Genomic DNA, 26,055 nt, shown 5'->3' with positions numbered 1-26,055 from the left:
TCCCATCTCTTAAAATCATCATGCTGGGGAAGTTTTAGTATATGAAAATTTGTGAAGACATAATTTTGTAGACCACAACAAGTTTTCTTATACATACACACACACACACACACACACACACACACACACAAACACACACACACACACAAGCATATGCATTAACCAAATGAGAAGACATACCAAAATTGTTTACTAAAATTATTTACAAATCACTGAATGTGACCAGTCTTTTGGGAAACTTACACATGTTTTTATCTATAGTTTTGTATTATCCTATTTCTTGAAGTTCTTTTGTCCATTCTAAGTGCTACCTTTTATGGTAGGAGGTAATGCAGAATTTTGACAAATAGATATAAGCCAGGGTTACCACTATCAGGTAGGACTGCAGTGTTAGTCCTCTACATAGGGTAGAGGCAGTAGTCTAGCAGTTAAATGAAAAGGACGGAGACTTCTGTAAAGTTAGATTAAAAACAAAGACTTGAAGGAGCAGTTGTCAGTTAGGGTCTGTGCAGGAATTAGGATATTTGGAAAGTGCTGAGACTAAGGCAAATCTCTGAGGCAGGAAAACACTTGTGGTGCTCAGGAAGGAAAGGAAGCCCCATGTCTGAGGTAGAGCAAGTGATGGCAGGAGACAGAAGTCAGTTGGTCACATCATGTGAGACCCCAGTACATGTTATAAGGACTTTGTGTTTTCTGCGGATCAAATTAGGAAATGAAGAATGTGATCAGAATGAACACTTCAGAAAACCCTCTGTGTGCCAAATAGATTGACAGTAAATGTTTGTTTGGAGCAGGAGGGGCATGAATGGAAATGGGAAAGCATGTGAGGGGAACCTCAAAAGACTATTCTGATGGTAGAGCCACCAATTTCCAGGGATGAGAATTAGAACACATGAGAGAGGAGTCACACAGAACATTAAGGCTCTCTTCAAAAGCAAAATAGTTTAAGCGGTTTACATAAGGTTTTAAAACCTTGAGCACTGGGGAGTGGTGATAGGATAAATAGCTCTGTCTCAAGCTGCTTTAGCTTCCTGCTTCATGACTAAACTAGGCTGTGCATGCTGCGTCCTTTCTTCCCAGAACAGCTCTCCAGGACCTTTGCCTAGTCAGCTTTCTTTTTCTTTCTTTTTTAGTGGATATTCTCTGTATTTACATTTCAGATGTTATCACCTTCCCTTAATCCCATCCAATCTCCCCCTCCCATGGACTCCATGAAGGTGCTCCCTCTCCCAACCACTCTCTCCCACCTCAGTGCCTTGGTGTTCCCCTACACTGGGAAAACGAGCCTTCGCTGCATCCAATGCAAAACAGTTTGGCAAGTGATAAGGAAACTAACAGGGCCATAGAGAGTTAGACAAACTTACATGTAAAATATTGATCTGAAGTGTCAAAGGTACCTTCCAACATCTCCCACTGAATATCTGCTTCATTTCCACATGCTGTCATTGAACACCATCACAACATGCTTTATGCCAGTACAAAGAAGGTTATTCTAGGCTCTGGTGATTCTAATTCCTTGAATGCTACCTTTCATCTTGCTAATGGATGATCAGGGAACATTTGCCTAGGCAGCAGGATGGGGAGAGTACTTCTGGCTAAGGTAGATTTAACAGTTAATAGAATGCCAGGCCAATAAAACTGGTTTCCTCTGAAAGTAAGTCCCTCAGCTCAGTGTGCAGTTGGTAGGTCTCTGGTGAGTGAACTAGCTTGACAGTGTTGGGCATGGGGTAAATTCAACTATACCTTCTACCTACTTAGAATAACTGAGTTTTCATTTGGTGGGTTATATGGGTTGTTTTATTATTTTCAAGACTGCCTGCCAATAGGATTGTCTGAATGAGGCAAATCTGAAAGGGCCCAATTCTTACAAGAACTTTTAAAAATAGAAACATTAAATTATAGTGAATTTTAAAATCATTTGTACTTTTCTGGTTAATACAAAATTTAAGTAGAAGGTTGACATTTGCTTCCCAGGGAAATAAAAAACACCTTTTGCCGGTTCTGAGGCAATTTTAGGAGTATGTAAAAACCTGTGACCGTAGTGGACCCCAACAAACTGTGACCTGGGAGCTTGGGGTTTGCTGAAGAGATGGTTGATGGACTAGAAGTCACGTGGCTAGTGGACTCTTGCTGCAACTTTGATTAGTTTGGTCCATACAGCTTAAACAGCATCAAAAGAGCCAGATTTACAAGCAATAGATAAAAGATAGATATAGAGGCCTTGGTAACGAGACCAGTGTCTGGTTAGGACCTGGTTTCTGCTACTTCCCTGGTTGAATAAGAGACTAAGGTGGGCTTCACATGCAGGCTTTCGTACCACAGGGGTAGCAATTCTATCGAGGGGGGATTCTCCCAGGGCTCCATCATTTTTTCATGGCTAACACCCCACCTCTCATTTTCAGGCCAGGAAAAAGTGAATTTGAGCCTGAGGCTTGGAGAAAATAATCATTTGACATATAGACATATGTTCCGATAAATATTAAAAAGAGTCTTCTGCTACCCACCTTATGTGGTCTCACTCCAGCAGGGTTCTCACTTCACAGGTGTCTCTCCAGTGTGGAGCCATGATCCCAGTCTCTTTCTCTACCACTCAGTCGGCAAGCCGCCCACTCCCAGCTGTCTTCCTGACAGCAGGGACTTTACCTCAAATTCCTTATAGCCTGGTAAAATCATCACTCAATAATCAATCATTTATCAATCAGATCTATGTGTTAAATTCTCAATCCACAATCCATCCACACAATAAGCTTACTTATAACCAGTTGACAAAGATATAAATCACCCACCTAGATAAGATAAATTGACCTATAGAAATCCATGAGTTAGGAAGAATACACAACTACCGATCTCTACTCAAATGCCCGGGGATGGAGATGGGTCATCTTCATTTTCCATGCTGATTCTCCTCCTTTCTCCTCTTCCCCACCTTACAAAAACTGTCGTTGCCCCACTTTCTGCAGTCCAATCATGTATCACCTTGACCTAACTAGTGCCAGCCCTCACCTGCATATAGACATCAACCTACACTTCATGCTTTCTGTTTAATTAAAAAAAAAAAAAAAACACAAACACAAACAAAAAATCTTTCCTTCAAATGTAAGCTGTGAATAACTATTACCATTTCAAAATCATCTAGTGACTATGTTTTCTCAAAGTTAATTAAGCCAGGGCAGGCTATTAGACTAAAATAATCTTCAACTCTGTCAGAAATCTGAGAATGAGTAATATTACCTGAAATTATGAGAAGCATAAAACATAGCTTTTAAAACTTAGCCATCTTATAGAGACTGCTGATCCGCTGGACAATTCCCCATTCCCCAAAACTTTGGAGAACCATTCTTCAGCCTTCTCGCCCAGGATCATCTGACAGACCTTTATAATGCAGAATTTTGAACGGCTGAGAATTCTGGCTCATCAAAGATTATCAGTTGACTACTCTGCATAATATGTCCCATTTTGGACAGTAGATGAATTGAAGCAGTTCTTGCCTAGTGGCTGTCTCGCCATAATTGGAGCAACTACATTGATGCTCAATTTCTTCCAAGAAGGGTTGCTGTCAGGAGCAGACAGGTCTCAAGTCAAATGATCTTTAAAAAAGAAATGTGGAGTTTCTTCTAGAGATTTCAAAAAGGCAAACAAGTAGGAAATAATAATTAGAGCGCATCGCTGGGACATTAGAGAAATGAACTAAGTGCTGGGACGCGTGGCGAAGAAGGCAGGCTTTTTCTCTCAGAGTGAGTGTACAGTGCAGCCTGCAGCTCCTGACATGGAAGAAAGCCAACCTTCTCACCGTGTTGCCTCCTCAGCTTTCCATCAACCACCACTGACCACATAGCAGGTGTTGACCTGGGGTGACTCTTGTGAATCAGTGTTGCCTGGAAGTGATTCATAGTCACTGTTCAAGAAGGAAGCAGCTAAGACAACATGAATGAACAGATGAAGACAATGGCAGACAAGAGGCCAGAAAGGGTGAAAGCACCCTCAACAGAATGACCCTAAAACAAGACAACTTGAGGCCAGTCCAGAATACCAGAGTGGAGCCTCCCCATGTAACATACACCATACATGAAGAAGATGAGATTAACCTTGAGACGGAGGACTATGACTACCCTGAAGGAGACCTAGAGTGCATCATAAGAGGTGAGTTTTCTGAACCCATTTTGGAAGAATTTTTACTGTTTAAATCCTTTGAAAGCCTGGAGGAAGCAGAACAGGTTCCGAAAGTGAGTTCCCTTCTCGAATGTTCTTTGGAGTACATGACAAAGGGCATAAAAGAAGAGAAAAGGGAGACTATGCAAGAGGTACCTCAGCAAACTGTTGGAGCAAACTCAGTACTTGGTTACTCGGAGTACATGAGAAGCAGGGAGCTTCCTGTTGCAAAAACCTCTTAAGTTGATTTATCCTATTATAATCAGTCGCAGGCTTTACTGGAGAGAAGCCAGAGGGCAGTCTACTGTGGTGCCTTATGGATGCTGGAGTGTCCTCAAGCTGGTGCCAGAAGAAGCTGAGGGATAAAACGGCCCTGAGGAAACACATGCTTGTCCACGGTCCCCATCGGCACGTGTGTACAGAGGGTGGGAAAGCTTTTATGGAGAGCTCTAAACTAAAGCGGCATTTTCTCGTTCATACCCGAGAGAAGCCTTTTCAGTGCACCTTTGAAGGCTATGGGAAGCGCTTCTCGCTGGATTTCAATGTGCGCACCCATGTCCGCATCCACACCGGGGAGAAGCTCTTTGTGTGTCCTTTTGAGGCTGAGAGAAGAACCTTATTCAGTTAGATAACCTGATGATTCACCCATGCAAAGGCAGGCAAGAAGAGCTTAAAGTCAAGACACAGACTATCCTCAGGCTGGGCAGTCTTAATGACAGGGGCGCTGGGGATACTTGCATTGTGGATTATTATTTGTAGGGATGGGTTCTATGTCTAAAATTATTTTGCAACTCTGGAAGCTATTCTTGTATTTTTTATTTACTTCATTATACACTTTTAAGAGCTTTTTAATATTCCATAGCGGAGTTCCAACAGAAAAGTCAATAGTGAAAGCGGTTCAAAAAGCATACTCTTTAATATATGTACTAATATATGTGATTTTTTTGCATACTTCATAGAAAATCACTTATTTGTTTTTGATTATGCAACTCTTAATTGCTTAGCTTTTACCTGTACAAATGTACTTCATGGCAAATGAGATAATGCTAAAGAATGGGGAGCTTTGACTGCAGCATAAATAAGTGGGAACTTACAGTATTGATTTTTTTTGTTTTCCTTATTGTATCAAATTATATTAATCATAGTTAAATGTAAATATTTATATAATAAAGTTGATCCATCTGAAGAGCTTCATACCACTCAGAGGGCAGAGGCAGGCAGGTCTTTGTGTTTGAGGCCAGCCTAGTCAAGCTCTGGGGTCATCCAATACTATATAGGGGTACCCTGCCTCATAAAAAGGAGAGACATGGCATTTCATTGTTCTGTGGGGTGGGGTGGTATATTGTTGATCCCAGCATCCAGTAAGTATACGCAGACAGATCTCAGTGATTTTGAGATCAGCCTGGTTCACAACATCAAATGTCAGCTCATCCAGGGCTTTTGGGGAATGAGACTTTCCCAAAAGAGAGTTACTAGCATTCAGTATTGAGACACCAGTCCATTAAAGAGAATTGTCCACGCTATTTTGATATTTCCAAAAATTCTCTATTACATTTCTGAAGTCCACAGTGACAAAAACTACCTCAAACACCAGAAATGTATGTTCTTGTAGTTGTGGGAGCTAAGAAGCTGCCTGTCCAAAGGAGAAGGTCACCCAGCGTGTTGCTTACTGCATCATTCTTCCTACTTGCTGAGTAGCCCTCCACCCTGAAGACCTCATCTTCATTATCTATAAATACCTCTGTAGATAAGATCACATTCTTGTGCTGAGGTACTAGGAGTTAAAGTTTTAATGTCTGAATACTGTGGAAGGATACAAACCCATACATTTTGTGCAGTACTCTGGGCCTAGTAATTTTTATTTTGCAAGTTTTTTAGAAGTGCTTCAGTCATTTTTGAAAGTATTTCCTCAGGGATACTGAGGATGTTCTGTTTGAGTGTAGTCAATTCCTAACACGAATGTCCACTCAGTAAAAACATTTACCTAAATCCTACTAGATCTCCTCAGTGGAAAAGTTTGCAAATGTAGGAAGCTGCGAAGGGAAATGGCAATAAGAGTCATGCCTAGAGGAAATGCATAAATAAAGAGTTTTGTTGTTTTTAATGGATAGTATAAACTTGTGTGCATGCTAGGGAATGAATTCAGAGCAGTTAAATACAAAGGGAAAGGTACCTTGAATAAAACTCTCCCTATAGGATTTAACGTATTTGTATCTGGATAGTTTCAAAGTAAACTGTCTGGAAAATGAGCAGCCATCAAAACTACAACTCAACCTACCAGTCGATATAAGTTATTTGGTTTTGGTGAAAATGGCATATTCCATATTAGTTAAAATTGCCACTTGGCTTTGAAGACTTACCATATCCCTGGAAATTAAAGCACATAATCTCAGAAGAAGAAGAAAAAAGAAATGTCCATAAACATATTCTGTGGACTTCTTACACTTTTGAAGACTATCTACACAAAGCATTTCCGACCTGCTAAATCTTAGCCATTTCTAATTGAAATATTTCAAAAATGCTCTTTTAATTGACTCAGAACTATGAGATTGCTATTCAGCTATTAACGCATATTGTTTAGTCAACTAAAAACAGTGTATAATTGGAGTTATAGGACTTGGTCTAAGCCTTGCATTCCCAAATATGTTATATAAGTATAATACCTATATGAAAGCAACAATACTAATATCAGTTTTAAATCTATAAGAAATTATACCAATAAAAACCTAAATATGTATCAAATAAATTCTATACCAATGTAAAGATTATAACTTCAACCATGAATCAATTACAAAAATTTATACCAAGGAAAGATATGACTTTAGCTTAGTTACCAAATGAGATTATGGCTGTACAAATCAATTTAGCTATTCTTCCCTGTTAAATTATGACTTTTTCTAAATTCCTTGTAAAAACATCTATAAAACAACCACCTTCAGCACCTGCCCTCCCCCCCAAACCAATGTCCAGGGAATCAGGGTGATGAATCTTCATTGATGTATTAAAGCTGTATATGGGTGTTGAGATATCCTTTGGGGAGGTAGGGAAAGTGGGAGAGTTAAATGGCCTTAAGAAGGCCACCCAAGGATTATGGTGACCTCTGATGTGCGCCTTTACTGGATCTGGCTGACAGTCCCTGAGACCTGGAATCCAAGTAGGCCAATTCAGCATTCTTATGCTTCACTGAAGCTGCAAATTCTGCAATATATAAATCTCAAAACAACATTTTAGCATCAAGATATCTTTTTGTTTGACTCTCTTGAATCTTGTTTTTCAGGTTATCCTCCTCTATCAAATCTGATCCATATAACTCTGGAAGGCATCCAGAACCTAATCATTTTTTTAAAAACACAAAGATAATACCTTTCTCCCAATATATCATGTTCTTTAGTCATCAACCAGAAAATCTTGAATCTTGTATTCTCTCTCAGAGAAATAATATAACCACAAAACTCAACATTACATCCATAAAACAATATAAAACAAATGAAAACAAATAAATCACTGCATGAGCTTACCCCTTGGCCTCTAATAATCTTTTATGTCAGGAAATCAACCTAAAATTTACCTGGAGCCCATGGTAAGAGAATATGAGACTCTTATTGTGGTTTGTGATTGTTTTTAAAATTACCACAATAGGAGGCTCATATTCTCTTACCATGGGCTCCACGTAAATTTTAGGTTGATTTCCTGACAAAAAAGATACTGTCCAATGAAAATATTTGATTATGAAACAGGGTTCTTCAGAGATATTTTTGATTGAGGTGAAAAGGGGGAAGCAGTATTAAGTGATTTATGTGAACAGTTGACATAAAGGTATGATGATAAATTTCAAGGTGGGGTGATTCTTGTGTCTTAATAATGAAACAAAGTTTTGAAAAAGATTATCTGACTAATTATATAGTATTACATGAATTCTGAAGTGTAGTAATTCTCACGTGAAAACTGTCTGGGAGTTGGTGGACTGCAAGGAATAGAAAACCAGTATTTCACTCTGTCTACACTGGAATCATGTGGAAAATATATAATGTTGGGCTGGATAGCCTGCACTGCAAGAGCACTGACTACTCTTGCACTTTTGCATAAGACCCATGGTTAATTCCCAGAACCCATCCAGAAGCTCACAGCTATCTGTAACTCTAGCTAAAGTCTGACGCTCTCTTTTTACCTCCTTGGTACTGTGGACACTTGGTGCATAGATATATAGTGGATTCTTACATATATTTCTTTATTCTGCTTTTTCAGTTGTTTATTTGTGTTTGCTGGTATTTGTTTGGCTTTGTGTGTTTATTTTTTGTTTTTGACAGTGAAAGTCTACTATTTTGCTGATGGCTTGGTACTTGCTGTGTAGCTTCGTACCTAGAACTTGCAGCAATCTCCAGAGAGCTTCCATTACTGGTATGATAACACACTCAGTTTACATATGTTCCTCACACTTATTATGAATGAGAGCTCTGAACTCTTACCTGAAAGCCCAAGGAGCAGTGAGGTACTTGGAGAGAAGTGACTCCTGCATGAGCATCTCTAGTGTGTTATTAAAGTAAAAAATCGATTTCCTTTGCTTGACCTAGCTCTTCAAGGGCCAGGTGACCAAAAGCACCCAAGAATAAGAAGAGAAATAAGAACCTTCAGAACAGTTAAAAGCAAAAACCCTCATCTTGTGTGGGTGATGCTGTTCCTTTGGTCGTGTAGCTATAAGCATTCCCCTGATTACCAGTTAGTCCTTGTTGCAGTATATATTAAAAAATAGAAATGGTTTATCTCTTTATTGACCCTGAGGTCTCACGTCTCAGGCCCGACCCTGATATGGAGCAACTTGCACCACACAGCCCAACTCCTCAGCACAACTCCCTTCCCTTGGCAGGTTTTTTGCTGGCTGTTCTCTGCCTCTGCCCCACGGCATTTCTGTACCCCCAAATCCCACACAAATACAACTCTAAAGACCAATAGCTTTGCATACAGGTTTATAAGTTCAACTATCAATCCACAAATCCTCTACACAAGATTGCATCAAATAGACAAAGATACAAACTGCCCTTCTATATGAGATATTAGAGCTATAAAATCTTCAATGTTCATAGCTTTTTAACACCAGTAAATTCCACCTGGGTCCAGCTGGTACTTAGGAAGCTCCATGTTGCCATAATCTCTAACCTCCATCCACTCACCTCTTCAGAGTTCTCAGCCCTCTCCACTTCTCTTGCCCAGTCCAGTCACTGGCTTTTCTTTATTTTACTAATTAAAATGGGAAGGTTTAGTTGGAGTCACATGACTAGTCAGCCCTTCTTGGGGAAGTGGAATTAACATTAAAATACAAACAGCTTCAGGACAACGTACAAGTCCCCTTTTGTGCTGTTCTTCTATGTACAACAGAGTTACAGTGTCTTTCTTGGATGTCTGCCTTGCTATGGCTCCACATGTGCTCAGGCCTGTATGAGTTCTGTTGATGTATTTTTAAGGTCAAGGCTTTCTTTTTAAAGAATGAAGTCAACATGGATTGCTTTATTTCTATGTCCCAGTACTGAGTTTCTTTATACACTTTTTTTTTTCCTTGAACTTTTTTCTTCACAGCTGGTTCAAGATTTCTTAGAGACTGGGTCCTTCAATAACACACAGATATTCTCTATGCCCACCCTGCACATGCACATATCCTCTATAGTAGTTTACTTGTCTGATGATCTTTTGGTATCTCACTATAAATCTAAAATTATATACTGATATCTCAGTCTTAAGAGGCTTTAAGTCCATAGCATAAAGTAACAAGCAATTTGAATTGTAATTTTGTTGAGCACTTTCTAAGAGGAAGAATACTCATGTTTATCAAATAGTTCTCTTAGACTTTTCATGTTCCTTATGAGGACTGTGACTAATTGAGAAAAGCAGATGTGTTAAGAGTCACAGTAGAGATGAAAAGTAATTCTGACAATGGAGGGCTTTATTTTTTTTCTTTACCTACAAATAATTTTGTGAGTTTATAGTCTGTTGAGACTGGGAAGTAGTTTATAATGAAAAATTTAAAGGCATGGGTTTTCTTATACTTTATCCTATTGTTTTATTGTTAAAAAAAATAGCTCATGTATTCTGTACCCCATGTTAGTAAATTACCACTAGTCAAGCTTGGATGACCTATGATTCAGAGATAAATGAGTGATGGAATTTTAAAGGATTAACATAACAAGGATTGATTTTTATTTGATGTCCTTGTTACAGGATTAGTTTTTCCTTCCTTCCTTCCTTCCTTCCTTCCTTCCTTCCTTCCTTCCTTCTTTCTTTCTTTTTTTCTTTCTTATTTTCTTGGTAGTTTTTCTTCCCCAGTAGCTATTGATACAGAAACCCAAAATTTTGAGATGATATATTATCCAAAGTGTATGCCTACTCACACCTGAAATTCATTGAACAGAAACTGCATCAACAGCATGAGTATCTAATCCAATGAGATTAAATACTGTTTTATTTTTTGTCCCTAGGATTTTTTTTTTTTCCCATGTGGGATATCTATTGGTTATTTAAAAAAATTGTGTGAAAAGGTTAAGTAAGAATTCTTGGGCCAGGACACCAGCTTGTTGTCTAAAACAAATCTTGTATTTGGAAGAGCTTCTAATGACTTAAACTCTTCACTAGAACAGTGACTGACACAAAGGAGTCACATGATCAATTATTATTGAAGAGATAAGTTCAACACTTCTTTTTGCTTTCATTATAACATGATTTATGAAATGAATTTTACCAGTTTAAAGGCTTTTCTTATCTCTTCATACCTGGATCTGCATTTTCAGTGTGTACTTTGGAGCATTCATGCTTGCTTTATTATAATTCATCATGAAAATTAGAAAATAAAAATTGGTTTTCTAGCTCAAAGTATAAACTTCCTACAACTTAATATATATAGTCTCTCTCTCTCTCTCTCTCTCTCTCTCTCTCTAGATATATATATATATATATATATATATATATATATATATATATATATATATATATATATATATATATATGTACATATATATTCTCACACATACACACAAACACATACACACACACACACACACACACACACACACACACACAAACACACACACACATATGATGCTCTGTGCTGAAGTCAAAAGTTAGCAAACCACGAGCTGTTATTTTTTCCTAAAGAGAGGGAAAAAAGTATGAATTTGGAAAAGTGGAAACTGATCATAGTATGTCATCTGAAAAAAAATCAAACATTAAAAAAACAAAGGTAAAGCAACTAGAGATGGCTAGTGGTTTAAAACTAATTCTTTGTAGTGGCATTTACTATTAGAATCCATCTCAAAAACATGTCTCCAGTGCTTTAAGTTTCATGGCCTCAAAGACAGTGCAGTACAAGGGCAAAACAGATGAAGCTATACGTTGGGAAAATAGAGAAAATATTTTTTTGTTTGTTTGTTTGTTTTTTATGTTTTAGAGTTGCTGTTTTACTTTTTTAATTGAATGACTTTATTTTAAAAAAACAATGATTAATGTACAGATTTTAAGAATTTTTGCATAAAAGTATACAAATCCATTTTTGTCAGTATTTGATTGTTTTAAATGTTTGATAGTATGCATTAAAATCTTACTAGTTACAATGAGCATAAAGTACATGTAAAACAAGATGTAACCTGGAAATAGTCAAAGTTTTCTTGGTGTATAAAGATTAAACATAATGGTTTGTTCTTTTTTTTTTTTTTTGGCCTTTGTTTTTTTCTTGAACTTCATATAGTCTGTAAGTTGTTTCTGGGGTGTTCAGAGATTTCTGGGGTTAGTGTCCAATTATCAGTGACTGCATATTGTTTCTGTTCTTTTGTGACTGGGTTATCTCACTCAGGATGATATTCTCTAGATGTATCCATTTTCTTAAGAATTTCATAAAGTCATTGTTTCTGATAGTTGAGTAGTATTCTAATGTGTAAATATACCACAATTTTTGTATCCATTCATCTACTGAAGGATATCTGGGTTCTTTATAGTTTCTGGCTATTGTAAATAGGGCTGCTATGAACATTGTGGTGCATGTGTCTTTGTTTTCCGTTGGAGCTTCTCTGGGGTATATGCCCAGAAGTGGAATAACTGGGTCTTCAGGTTGTACTATGTCCATTTTTCTGAGGAATCGCCAGACTGATTTCCAGAGTGGTTGTATCAGTTTACAACCCCACCAACAGTGGGGATGTGTTCCTCTTTCTCCACATCCTTGCCAGCTCTGCTGACATCTGAATTTTTGATCTTAGACATTCTGGTTGGTGTGAGGTGAAATCTCAGGGTTGTTTTGATTTGCATTTCTCTGATGACTAAGGATATCGAGCACTTCCTTAGGTAATTCTCAGCCATTCGATATTCCTCAATTGAGAACTTTTTGTTTAGCTCTGTACTCCATTTTTAATAGGGTTGTTTGATTCTCTGGTTTCTAACTTCTTGAGTTCTTTGTATACCTTGGATATTAGGCCTCTATCAGACGTGGGCTTGGTAAAGATGGAGAAAATATTCTTTTGCCATTGGCTTAAGTAGAATATGATTGGTCAATTGTTAAGGTGGAAGGTTTTTAACAGGTTATTTTTCTAGAAGAGAAAGTTGGATTGGAAGAGCTGTGCGAATCAGTCACTCCTCCTTGCATCTTTATCTGCAGAGCAAGGCTGACAGACTCATAGGGCTATAACCTTACCATTACATCATGCAGTGCTCTCTCTTTTCTTTGTTCAAAATGTTCATATAGCATAGCGTTAGCATTTCATTATGATTTGATGAAAACACATTTTAGCAAATGTCTTCAGTTTCCCTGTGTTTCCACCTGCTTGTATGAAAAATTTGAGGTCATTGTGTCAATATGTTAGGTAATGTAATTGAGGGTGGTTTATCTGTATATCTTTGTGCACATGAACATAATTAAATATATTTAAAACAAAATGACCTTGTTTTATTTGTTAATTAAACACTGAATCTCATATAAAATACCAGCTTCTTACTTTAAGTTAATAAGAAGATAAGTTTACTTAAGTAATTCCCAGGAAAAACCAATAATAGTTTCCATGATGATTTTTGGATTACCACTCTAACACATATAAGTAGCTTAAGCTCATCTACTCAGTTTTCAGCATTTGCTGTTAAATGTGCTTAAATTCCATGCTTTGCTCTTCTTTTGTGTTTCTGAGACTCCCTATCAAGAAGCCTTAAGCATGGTCTGCTCTTCTAGTGTTAACTAGAAATAGGGGTATGTGCTGGAGGGATTGCACTGCTGTGCACTTTTGACTACGCCTGAAATGTTTCTGTCTCTTCTTGGGTGATGCTAAGCATGCAACTGCACTGATGTATTAGACACTTAAATGTTGTCATTTAGTGAAGAGTCTCCATCAGTCACACTCTGTGTCCCCTGTTGTGGGTCCTCTTATGACATGAAGCTGTAAAATGTGGAGTTTGTATGAACAGAAATAGAATACATTTTTCATGCTCTAACCTTGCAAAATGTAAAACAAATATCAATTGTAACACTCTTGCTTTAGTTACTTAAAGATTAGAGGGGAAAAGACAAAAAAAAAAAAAAAAAACTTACAAAGGAAGCAACAATTCTTAAATCCTTAGACTCAGCCCAAATAAAAGAAGTCTAGCCCTAAGTTAAATATATAAGCCTTATTATAAATTAGTGAGAAGAATAAATGTTATTTCTAAACAATCAATGTTTGTTGGGAAATTTCAAAGAACTCTGCTTTTGACATTAATTCTAGTTTAAGAAGTTAAGGAAACATTGAAGCTGACTGTGGTTGCAAATCACATCATAAAAATGCCTGGTATATTGGGACAAAAAAAAGTGATCCAAGAAGTTCTTAGAAGGTTCAACATTTGTCAAGAAGTCTCAGCATCCTCATTTACAATTTCTTTAATACAGTTAACATTGAATAATGCTCAAAACTTTGTATTGTAACTGGTTTCTCTGGATAGAATTGTCTTTCTTTTTTTAAAGAACTGACTAAGTAATCTCTTGGTTCTACTTAATAAATCAAGCAAAAATATCCTTAACAGTAAACCAAACAAGACCATGTGGATAATGTAAGTTCTTTCTTTTTAATTTTAGAATCAACCTTGTCCTATGTTAGGCAGCTGGAGGCCAGAGTCAGACAGCTGGAAGAAGAAAATCGCATGCTGCCCCAGGTGGGTGACTTCTGGAAGCTCATAGTTAGCCAGTTTCATTTGAATTATGCCTTTTATTTGAAATTTAAAGTCTCACTTATACGTTTTCCTTGAAAGGATAAATAAAAGGTTGTAAGTATTCACTCATCATATAGACTGTTGGGGTTCCATGATGGCCATCATCCTCATTTCTGAGTGGTACACTGAAGGATGTGAACAGCAATCAATAAGAATGTGAAGTGGTTTATAATGAGGAAGAAAATAACACCCATTTTACTGCCCATCACATCATGCATGTGGACTTGGGGAGGGGGTAGTGGGAAGGGACTCATTTAAGTTGAAATTTTGCTAATTTATTAGCTTCATAAAATTGTAGGAGTTCATGATTTAGTTAACTTAGTGCTTTTTGAAAGTCCTTGATTGAATTGAACTCTTTTAGTGGAGCAAAATAAAGACAGTAAAAATTGCAGGTTTTATTTAGGACTTCACTAACTATCCCTGGTAAGTGTAAAGTTATATTTTTCTGGATATTAAATGACTTATCATATATTTCACTTATAAAATTGTTTTCATAGCTGTTAGTCTGATAAAAATGAGACTTTTTTTGTGAGGCAGTCATTTTAAGAAAAGGTTTTGTTGAGAAATTTTACAAATCCGCAGGTTTTAGGGTAGCTCCCTATCTGACAAGAAGGCAGAGACTCCTTTCAATGTCTAATAAGGGGTTTCAAAGCAACACATACTTGAATTTCTTCCACATTCCATGGACATGTTCAAATTCAGAGTACCAGAAAAGACTGTGTTGTGAAATATAATAATAATGTGGTTTGTTTTCTTTCTTTTCTATTCTTTACTTTATCTGTTCACTTTAAGTCCACTCACTGGCTCATTCCCAGTCACCCCCACAATCCTTCCTCCATCCTTCTCCCTTTCTACTCTGAGTGATGGAGCCCCCTGGGTATTTCCCCACACTGACACATTAACTCTCCATGAGGCTAAGAATATATGTTCTTTATGTTCTTCTTTATCCTTTTGCTTTTTCAAATATATTTCCTTTTACAATGAATGTTTAGTATGACTGCAGTAGAATCCTTGATTGAAAACATTAAACTTCCATTATTCTATCAAGAAAATTAAAAACATAGCTTCTTGTGCCCACCATATCTCAAGAAACTGTAAATTTGAAATAAATAAAGAGAAAGAAATGTAAAAAGGTACACGTTAGTGTTCCTGTTAACAGGGATCTTGTGTCCTCTCAAACTCCAAAACGTGAGTATGTACAGTGCAGGTGACATCTCGTGAGAAAGAGTAAAGAATAAATGATGGTTATTTTGTATTTGTTTGTTTGTTTTTAAATTTGGGACTGGAAAGGCAAGACTAGGTAAAGGTAGAGTTCTGAAGGCACTGTCTGATTCTTGGGTGCTCACTTGGAGGAGAGAACCTACTTCTACTAGTTGTACAGGGACCCTGCACATACTGGGACATGCTCCTACATATAGAACATGCACACAATGAATAAACAAACTAAAAAATGATGAGATGTTTTAAAATCTGTAAAAATAACATTTATAGAAGAAGCAGTACTAAAGTTTAAAGCACATATTGAGCCTCTCAACATAATAATGAGAGAGTTTAACACCCCACTCTCACCAATAGACAGATCCTGGAAATAAAAACTAAACAGAGATACAGTGAAACTAACTGAAGTTATGAAATAAATGAATTTAACAAATATATATAGAACATTAGATTCTAAAACAAAAGAATATACCTAATTCTCATTACCTCTGGTACCTTCTCCAAAACTGAGCAAAAATCTGTCACAAAACAAGCCTCAACAGTTATAAATAGCTAAAAATAATTCCACGTATCCTATTAGATCACTTTGGCTTAAGGCTGGACTTCAATAAAAACAAAAACAACAGAAAGCCCACATACATAAATAAAGTGAACAACTCTCTACTCAATGATAACTTGGTTATGGGCAAAATAAATAAAGATAGGCTTTTCAGAATTTAATGAAAATGAAGACACAACATACCTAAACTTATGGAGCAGGGAGAAAGTAGTGCCAAGAGGAAAAGCTATAGCTCTGAGTGCCTTCATAAAGCAATTGGAGAAAGCATACATTAGCAGGTTAACAACACATCTGAAAGTTCTAGAACAAAAAAAAAAAAAAAAAAAAGCAAATATACCCAAGAGGAGTAGAAGGCAGAAAGTGATCAAACTCAGGGCTGAAATCAGTCAAGTAGAAATCAAAATTATACAAAGAATCAACAAAACCAAGAGCAGGTTCTTTGAAAAAAATCAACGGAATAGATAAACACTCACCCAGACTAAACAGAGACAGTATCCACATTAACAAAATCATTAAAAAAGGGAGATATAATAATAGAAACTGAAGGAATTTAAAAAGCAGGCAGATCCTATTACAAAAGCTTTCCTCTATTCTAGATTATTCTATAAAATAGAAACTGAAGGAACTCTACATAATTATTTCTGTGAAGCCAAGAACCACACAAAGACCCAATAAAGAAAGAGATCAATTTCCCTTATGAATACCCATATTAAAAAATACTAATTTAAATTCTTACAAACTAAATCCAAGAACAAATCAAAATGATCATTCACAATGATCAAGTAGGCATCATCCCAGAGATGCAGGGTTAGTTCAATATATGAAAATCCACCAAAATAATTTATTATATAAACAATCTTAAAGGAAAAGAAACACATAATCATCTCATTAGATGCTGAGAAAGCATTTAAAATCAACATGCCTTCATGATAAATATCTTTGAAAGATCAGGAACTCAAGGTCCATACATAAACATAGTAAAAGCAATATACAGCAAACAAGTTGTCAAAATCAAGCTAAATGGTGAGAAACTTGAAGGAATCCCTCTAAAATCTGAGACTAGATAAGGCTGCCCACTCTCTCCCTATCTATTCAATATACTACTCAAAGTTGGAGCCAGAGCAATTAGAAAACAAATGGGGGTCAAAGGGATACAAATTGAAAAGAAAGAAGTCAAAATACCACTATTTGCAGATAATATGATAGTATACTTAAGTGAGCCCAAAAATTCAACCAGAGAACTCCTACACTTGATAAACATGTCAGCAAAGTGGCTGGATATAAAATTAATTCAAACAAATCAGTAACCTATTTCTGCTTGGAAAGAAATTAGGGAAAGCACACCTGTCACAATAGTCACAGATAATATAAAAACCTTGGTGTGATTCTAACCAAACAATTTAAAGATCTGTATGACAAGAACTTCAAGTCTCTGAAGAAAGTAGTTGAAGAAGAACTCAAAAGATGGACAGATCTTCTATGCTCATGGATTGGCGGGACTAACATAATAAAAATGGCCATTTTGCATAAAGCAATCTTCAGAATCAATGTAATTCCCATCAAAAATTTCAACTCAATTCTTCATAGAGTTGAAAAAAGCAATTTGCAAATTTATTTGGAATAACAAAAGCCCAGTATAAGGAAAATTATTCTTAACAATAAAAGACCTTGTGAGGAAATGAATCGCTCGCTACCCCTAACCTCAAGCTGTATTACAGACCAATAATGATTAAAAAAAAATGCAGGGTATTGGTCCAGGGACAGGCAAGTAGATCAATGAATTTGAATCAAAGACCCAAAATTAAACCCACACACCTATCATCATTTGATCTTTGACAAAGAAGACAAAACTATCCAGTGGAAAATGACAGCATTTTCAAAACCAATGCTAGTGAACGGCATGTAGTAGAAAACAAATTTATCCATTCTCTTCTCCTTGTACAAAGCTCAAGTTCATGTGGATCAAGGACCTCTGCATAAAACCAGATGTGCTGAATCTAATATATATATATTAAAAAAAAAACGTGGTAAAAGGCCTTGAACACATCAGTACAAGGGAAAATTTCCTGAACAGTATACCAATGGCCTGGGCTCTTAGATCAACTATAGACAAGTGGAATCTCATAAAATTAAAAAAAAAATACTTAAAGGAAAGGACACTGTCTCCAGGACAAAATGACAACCTACTGATGGGGAAAAGATCTTTATCAATTCTATGTCCAATAGAGGACTTATATTCAATATATAGAATGAACTTTTGAAGTTAGAATCTAGAGAACTAAATAACCCTATTAAAATGTGGTACAAAGATAAATAGGGAATTCTCATCCTAGGGATTTTGAATGAGTGAGCAGCACCTAAAGAAATGTTCAGCATCCTTAGTAATCAGGTTAATTCAAATAAAAACGACCCGAGATTCTACTTTACAACATTCAGAATGGCTTAGATCAAAATGTTATGTGACAGTAAGTGCTGGTAAGGATGTGGAGAAAGAGGAATGCTCCTCCATGGCTGGTACAATTGCATGATTGTGAAACCACTCTGGAAATCAGTCTGGTAGTTCCTCAGAAAATTGGACATAGTACCTCCTGAGGACCCAGCTGTACTACTTCTTGTCATATACTCAAAAGATGCTCCAACACAAAGGATATGTGCTATTTTCATAGCAGCCTTATTTATAATAGCTAAAAGGTAGAAAAAATCCAGATGTCCTTCAACAGAAGAATGGATATAGAACATATGGTATACAATGGAGTATTACTCAGCTATCATAAACAATAATTTTATGAAATTTGCAGGCAAATGGATGGAACTAGTAAATACCATCCTAAGTGAGATAACCCCATCTCAAAAGCAAAAAAAAAAAAAAAAAAAAAAAAAAAAAAAAAAAAAAAAAAAAAACACCAAAAACAAAAAAATAAACAAACAACAACAAAACCTTAAAAACCAAAAACACAGATGGGATGAACTCACTAATAAGTGGTTATTAAGCAAAAAACTCAGAATACCCATGATACAAGTAACCACTCAAGAAGAAGGAAGAGCAAAGTGTGGATATTTCAGTCCTACTTAGAAGGGTTAACACACTAATCATTAGAGGTAGAGTGTGGAAGTGTCTGGAGAGAGAGAGAAGAGGGGTTGAGAGGGAGAAGGGCGGTAGGATCAGGTGTGGGTGAATGTGCTGAAGATGTACAGAAGGTCAGGGAGTTTAACAGAAATAGGTAGCAGTGGGTGATGTAGAACTGGACGTAGCAACCAGTAAGTCCCGGACACCAGGAAAGCAAGAGATTCCCAAGACCCAATGAGAATGACTTTGGCTAAAATACCCAACAAAGGGGAGAGAGAACCTGTAGAGACCATATCCTGAAGTTAGGCAAGGTCCCCGGTTGAGGAACGGCCCCACCCACTCTTCTCAAAATTGTAATCCAGACTTGTTCCTGTCTAAAGGAAATACAGCCCAGAGACTGGAGGAAAGGACATCGAGAGACTACCCCACCTGGGGATTCATTTATATGTAGCCACAAAATCCAGACACTTACTGAAGCCAAGAAGTACTTGCTGTTAGGAGGCTGATATAGCAGTCTTCTGAGAGGCTGTGCCAAAGCCTGACCAATACAGATGCAGATTCTTGCAGCCAATCATAGGACTGCATATAGGGACCTACGCCAATGGGGACCCCAGTGGAGGAGTTAGGAGAGAGGCTGAAGGAGCTGAAGGAGTTTGCCACACTATAAGAAGAACAATATCAACCAACCGGAATCCCTAGAGCTCCCGGAGAATAAACCACCAACAAAGGATTATATGTGGCTCCAGTCACATATGTAGCAGAGGATGGCCTTCCCTGGCATCAGTGGAAGGGGAGGCCCTTGGTCTTGTGAAGACTTGGAGCTCCAGTGCACTGGAATGCACCCTCATAGAAGCAGGGTATAGAGTGGATGGGTGGGAGTTTTGTGGAGGGGAAACTAAGAAGAGGAGTAACATCAGAAATGTAAATAAATAAAATAACCAATAAAAATGTACAGAAAATAATTTATATTAAAATAAAAAGTGTTACATTTGTTCTGATATAAACTCACATATAAATACAAGTTTTTTTTTTTTTTTTTCCTTCTGGATATAAAGCCATAGGTTTTCGGAACGCATTAGAAATTTCCATACCTTTAGGACAACTCACATTATAAATGAAAGAATATGACAGCTATCGAGTCCACAGAGATTAGGAATGCTGTCCTAGACAGATAGCTAGCCAAAAAGGACTCAAGCTTAGATAGATGAAGGATGACTTCTTAATTGAGTCATGCCATCACTGGTTTTCATTGGAATGATGTCCCTTACTCTATTATTTTCTTCTGCAGACATTTTTATTGTCCCATCCCTTCTTCTTTTAAGGAAACACTTTTTTTTCTTTTTAGTGAAACAACATCTCCCATCACAAACAAGAAAAACCCTGTATTTTATAGGAATTTTCTCCTTGAGATACCTCCAAAATATTTTAGAATCATAAAGTTGTAATATGTAATCATAAGTCTGCAAAGACAATTGACTTCTAACACTGTGGCCAGAGCAGCTTTCTGCTCATGGGACTAAAGTTGCTGGTTGAACAGAGTCACAGTGACACTCCTCAAATTGAAATTTGAAATATAATTGTTTTGCCCAAAATTCAAGACTCATTTTAATCCCTCAGCTTCATTCATTAATTCCAGTATGTCAATGTGTGCTAGTCTACAGTGGGGAATTCTATTCAGCCGTATCTTTAAAACCTGATGTAGTTACCTGAGGACCTTATTGTAAAACATGGTGTTTCCCTCTTATGATTTAAGTTGATTTTCATATATTACTTTGATGTAAACTATCATTTTTGAATAATTATTCTCACATAGTCTGTATTGACTAAATTTTGCATCACAGTGAACACTAAAGCAGTTTGCTGCAGGTCCAAAGCCAGTTAAGTGCATCTGTTACAAGTTCTATTGAAAAAACTGTTCCCTTTGATCAAACACTCTGGCAGCAGCATCTGCTTGGCAAGAACTCTGTGTACTTTGTGCCTCACAGGGTACATACCCACCTCTTGAAAGAGACTAGGGCCAATAAGAGTACCCAGAACTGCCTGATACATTCACCACACTCTGTGCTGGGCTTCATCAGACCTTCTTGACAGACATGGCTCTGGGATCTCCACCACCAGGGCCCCTTTTATTGAGCGTGGCTATTTTTGTTGTGCTAGTGTACACAGAAGTATCTAATTTTAGAGCTGAAAATGAAAAAATACCCTCTCATGCAATTTGATCACAATGTGGCCTTACAATGCTGTCTTTCAGAGCTTTGAGAAGGAACAAGAGCTGTTTTCAAACCAGTTTCTGAACAAAGAAAAAGAACCTGTCACTATTGCCAGAAGTGCTGAGAAAGGGTACACGGGAGCTAAGGAAATTGTGCCTCTTACTTCCATGGCAACACATTATTAGTCCAGCTTCACATCTCCGAACTGCTCCTTCAACTCCGGTTATGTGCAAATATCAGCAGCCCAGAGCTCAGGCAGAGATGGCAGGATTCTCTGACAAATGCAGACCTTCTGCCCTTTCCCTTTTCTGTAGTGAAAATTATTATGTGCTGTTTTTGTCTATTTTTCTTTGTCACAATATCTGACAATATGATTTGCTAATATTTTTACATCTTCTAGTGCTATACACATTTCTTTTTTAGTAGCAAGTACTCTCGGGGGATCAGTGACTGTTTTGCACATATACATAGGCATGCAGATATGCACAGATGCACAAAAACAAACAAATACAAACACACACAGTCACACTGACAGCCTTTCTGGGCTACTTACAGGAAAGTGAAATCATAATGCTTTCCCACTGCCTTGTGGAGTTTTCTACTCTGTTGTCTTTCAAAGCAATTGGTATAAAATTCTTCCTTTCTTAGGCATTGTGATCCCAATATGGCAACACACTTGGGTAGAGAGGCTGGAAACTTAGTTAATCTATTAAAGACTAACAACTTTTGGAGCCATATTTGGAAGGAAATGGATAATTTATATAATTAATGAAAGAGGAAGTCTACACTTAATTCAGAAGAGCTTCATAGGACAAATGAAACTCTACTAGTGAGAAAACTTTGGAATGGAGACATATGTAAATACAGAAAGCAAGTTGCTGGGGTGTTGGATACTAAGAGTTCTAAATGAATGGATACTTAAACTAATGTCTATAAAGGATAATGTCAATGGGTAAATTTATAGGGGAAAAAAGTCAGACAGCCTAAGAGCTTTCAAAATTCTAAGATACATTGTCCTCTAATGAGCTCCCCTCATTCTTAAAGGGTCATGCTCAGGAGCCGGATCCATGAAAATACATGGCTGGCTCTTAAAAGTAGGTGTAGAAAGCTTTTGTAGAAATAGGTTATTTCAAAAAAAAAAAAAAAAAAAAAAAAAAAAAAAGAAAGAAATAGGTTATTTCTTCTGTAACTGACGTCTAGGCCAAACTGTCTTCCTCGTTCAGGTTCTGATGTTTCCTACAATGGGATTGAAGCCGTTTTTCATGGAATCTTGTGTTCCCATATTACTCCTCACTGTAGCCTAAAAAGTAAATATTGCTCATAAAATAAAACATACTGAAAACTAAGGTTGTTTCCACTTAATAATTAGTAATCACCTGTGTCCCTTTCAGTTGAGACAAGCAAACAACTATGCAAATAGGTAATATCCATATTATCCAAATTTAACCATATCATGCACAAGAAATGTAATATAGAAAAACTATAATCTTTAGCAACTTAAGGTTGTTGGTATGTACATATTTTAAGTGATTTTAAAATTCCTTGAGTATTGTTCTTGCTTAGTACAAAAAAGCACAATTCACTCATATTGAAGAAGCCTTAATAATGAATGAATTTGGACTCAGAGTAATCATATGGTTAACAGGCACTCTGATATCACAGAAAGAACACTGAATTGACGTAATCTGAGAAAAAAGTACATATAAAAATAATTGCAATGTTGCCTGCCATAAAAAGAGATGTGACATTCAATAGAGAAAAATTTATAAATTATGAGAAAAGAAAATGAAAACAGAAGAAGTACAGGGGCCCAGACTTATCTATCTTTACTTCATAGTCAAACGATAGGTAATATTTACTTTAAAATGCACTATAAATTTTCAGCATTCAGTTGTCAGATAAGACAAATTACTACAAAAAAGACAAATTGCCATGATATGATGCAGGATATCACACATTAGCTTTATTTATTTATTTTTTGTGGTGTTACTAGACAAAAAAGAGAAACAGAAGAGGAACTGCCTATAAACCAAAGTCCGCTGAAATGTAATACTCATAAAGATGAGAGTGCAGAGGAAAAAGACATTTTTCCAAAGAGATCTAATTTATTGTATTCGCGTCATAAACCAAAGAATACAAAGTAATAGCCAGCGACAGAGTTTGGAGCTTTCTGTACATTGTGTGGTTCACATAGAGAGTGTGAACAAATCAAAAACTGCGGGAGGTCCACTATGGGACGATAATCAGTGTAGCTTTCACAGATTAAGGAATAAGTGGTGACTTGGCCTTTTACATTGACCCCATGTTGATGTACTCCATTGATTGAAGGTGCCTTGAGGGTCAGCTTGAATGTGCATAGTAGACAGATGGGAGCGGCATGGATCTGCTTTACTACCTGAGAACCTTTGCTTAGCTGAGCAAATGCTTTCTGGAACAGTTAAGGGTCCTTACAGAGTTTGAGTTGAAATGTCTATGAGGTATTTCTACAATGATAAGCAGTGGAACATTTTAGAAGATGACTACCACACTTGTATCAGCATAACTGTTATTCAGGCTATAACATCCCAAATAGATGTTCTAGGTGATAACAGTCTATTCATTGGTTGACTGTCCTTGTTCCAGTATATGGGTTTCCATCTATAGTCTTAACAACCTAAATCTTGTATAGGTTTTTAGACAGTTTCCCCACTCCCTTTCACAGAATTTGACTGGTTTCTTCTTGCTACAAGGATCCATTTCCTTGGTCCAGCCACTTCTGAGCTGAAAAAAAAAATCCCCTTAATTTGGGTTCTGATTTATGACAGGCCAAAGATTTAAACATTCATTTTTCACCCCAGAGTTTCGGGCATCATAGGTAGGAAGGGATAATTAGAAGCCAAGAACCCGGTATTAACTTAAATTCACATGCATATCTACCTAGTCTGATTTTTTCCTTCTGTGAGAATTTTTTTCCACCTAACTTCACAGAATATCATCAAAATGAACTCCTCTCAGTTATTTGTAATAGTCAGAGTACAGAATCAACACCTACAAACAAGGAAATCCTCTCTCAGAATTTCTATTAATTTAAAATTTTGTGACTTGATCTCAAAAGAGTAGGCAAAATTGTTGAAATTTCATTGTTGCTGTTTTATGTGAGAACTGTTTCACTGAAGCCCTGTGAATTAAACCATATATGTTAAAAAACAAAACCAAAAAGCTAGCCAAGCTAAAACACCCTTCTATCACAGAGTTTAGTGGCATAAGTAGAACTTTATATTTGGTATATTTTAAAAGGGGAAAAAAACAAAAAAAGAACATAGCTATCATTAACATGACCTGCCAAAATCCTCTGTATAAATATTTTTGTTAAACCTATTTATGTAATTGTTATTCTCAGATAAATTTCTTGACTGAAAAGATACATTTCAGAGAAGGCATATATATTTGGGTTAAATATAATGAAACAAATAGAAGAATTTGGTATGACCTTCCCATGACCCCTGATGCCTCTTATTTGCCACACACAATGTTCAAGGCAAGAGTTCTAGTTTTTGAAAGATAACAAATAACTAATAAATTTACAACCAAATGGGAGCCATTTGAACTGTCATATTTGCTGGCCCTGAGGAAAGAAGCTTTTCAATAGCCAAGATTCATCAGCTGTTTCTGATTCCATGATGGGCTTGTCATCATGCTGAAAAGAAAAAAAAAATGATTCCCATTGAAATGTTTTAAGCAAGGAACTTTATTGTCCATAACTACAAAAACATCCTAAGTTCAAAACAGAAAATAATCATGTAGAAACCCAGTGTATTTCCTCATAGTCAGTGTGTATGCTGACAGAAGATGAGGTGGCAGAGGTGATGGGGAGAGGAGGAGGGTGGGAGTGAAGGGGCTGGGTGGGGAATGAGTTCTCACTTCCTCTCATTTGGGATGATTTACCAGTATCGAGTGTCAAAAGACAACAGAAGCTCCATTTGAGATTTCAATAATGTCTTTAGAAAAGGTCTTTTACACAAAGAATTCAGCAACTTTGTGCTTAAAAGCATGTTATTTTTTTTGGAGAAGTTTCATTTACTTCTTACTCCATTTTTCCCTTCCCAGTAATAGTTTAACATTCACAAAACTCAACATATTATAATCAGTGAGTACTAGCCCAGGTCTAAACCAGTAGAAGCGGTCTTCAGAGAAGGCTGTGCAGGTTTGCCTCCCATGGTTGCTGGTGAGAAGTATGGCTCATGTGGCTCCACAGGAGGAGTTGGTTTTCTTTACAGAGAATTACTTGATTAGGAAAACCGGATCTGCCTAGCTTTTTAAAGCTTTGAATGTGGGAAGGTTAGATAAGGAAGGCATGGATACAAATATTACTTCTTAAAAGTGGATTCTGCTAAGAAGCTTGATACTGACAAGATCCAGACATGGGAATATTGGAAGACATTTTTCCATTTATGTAGGTTGTTCACTAATGCGTATTAAGTGATCCTAGCTTTATAAACTCAAAGTATCTTAATTGTTTTGAAAAATTTTGCACTTTAGTACCTTATTTCAATATCTGGCAGTGTTTTTTTTTCTTTTAGATGTATTTTTGTTTTGCATTTTTGAAGCATCAATTTTAGTTGGTTTTAAGTCCATGTTCAAAATCAGAGTCTTTCAGGCCAGCAGAAACA

General features: G+C 36.8%; 1 protein-coding gene and 1 pseudogene across 3 annotated transcripts in view; both read left to right on the top strand.

The window, feature by feature from the left end:
• The window catches only part of CCDC85A (coiled-coil domain containing 85A), a 222,439-nt gene that overhangs the window by 168,915 nt on the left and 27,469 nt on the right, over positions 1 to 26,055 (top strand). For both annotated transcript variants that reach the window (XM_080942185.1, XM_080942184.1), the window contains exon 3: positions 14,219 to 14,295. In XM_080942185.1, coding sequence (XP_080798311.1) covers positions 14,219 to 14,295 — 77 coding nt within the window. The remainder of the gene's footprint in view (positions 1 to 14,218; positions 14,296 to 26,055) is intronic.
• LOC308435073 (zinc finger protein 42-like) lies at positions 3,990 to 4,777 on the top strand (annotated as a pseudogene). Its single transcript has 2 exons — positions 3,990 to 4,338; positions 4,416 to 4,777. The product of its transcript is annotated as a zinc finger protein 42-like (transcript).

Source organism: Micromys minutus (assembly GCF_963924665.1).
Source record: "Micromys minutus genome assembly, chromosome: 1".
NCBI lineage: Eukaryota > Metazoa > Chordata > Mammalia > Rodentia > Muridae > Micromys > Micromys minutus.
The sequence above is the reverse complement of the archived record's forward strand: the minus strand, read 5'-3'. Positions and strand labels throughout refer to the sequence as shown.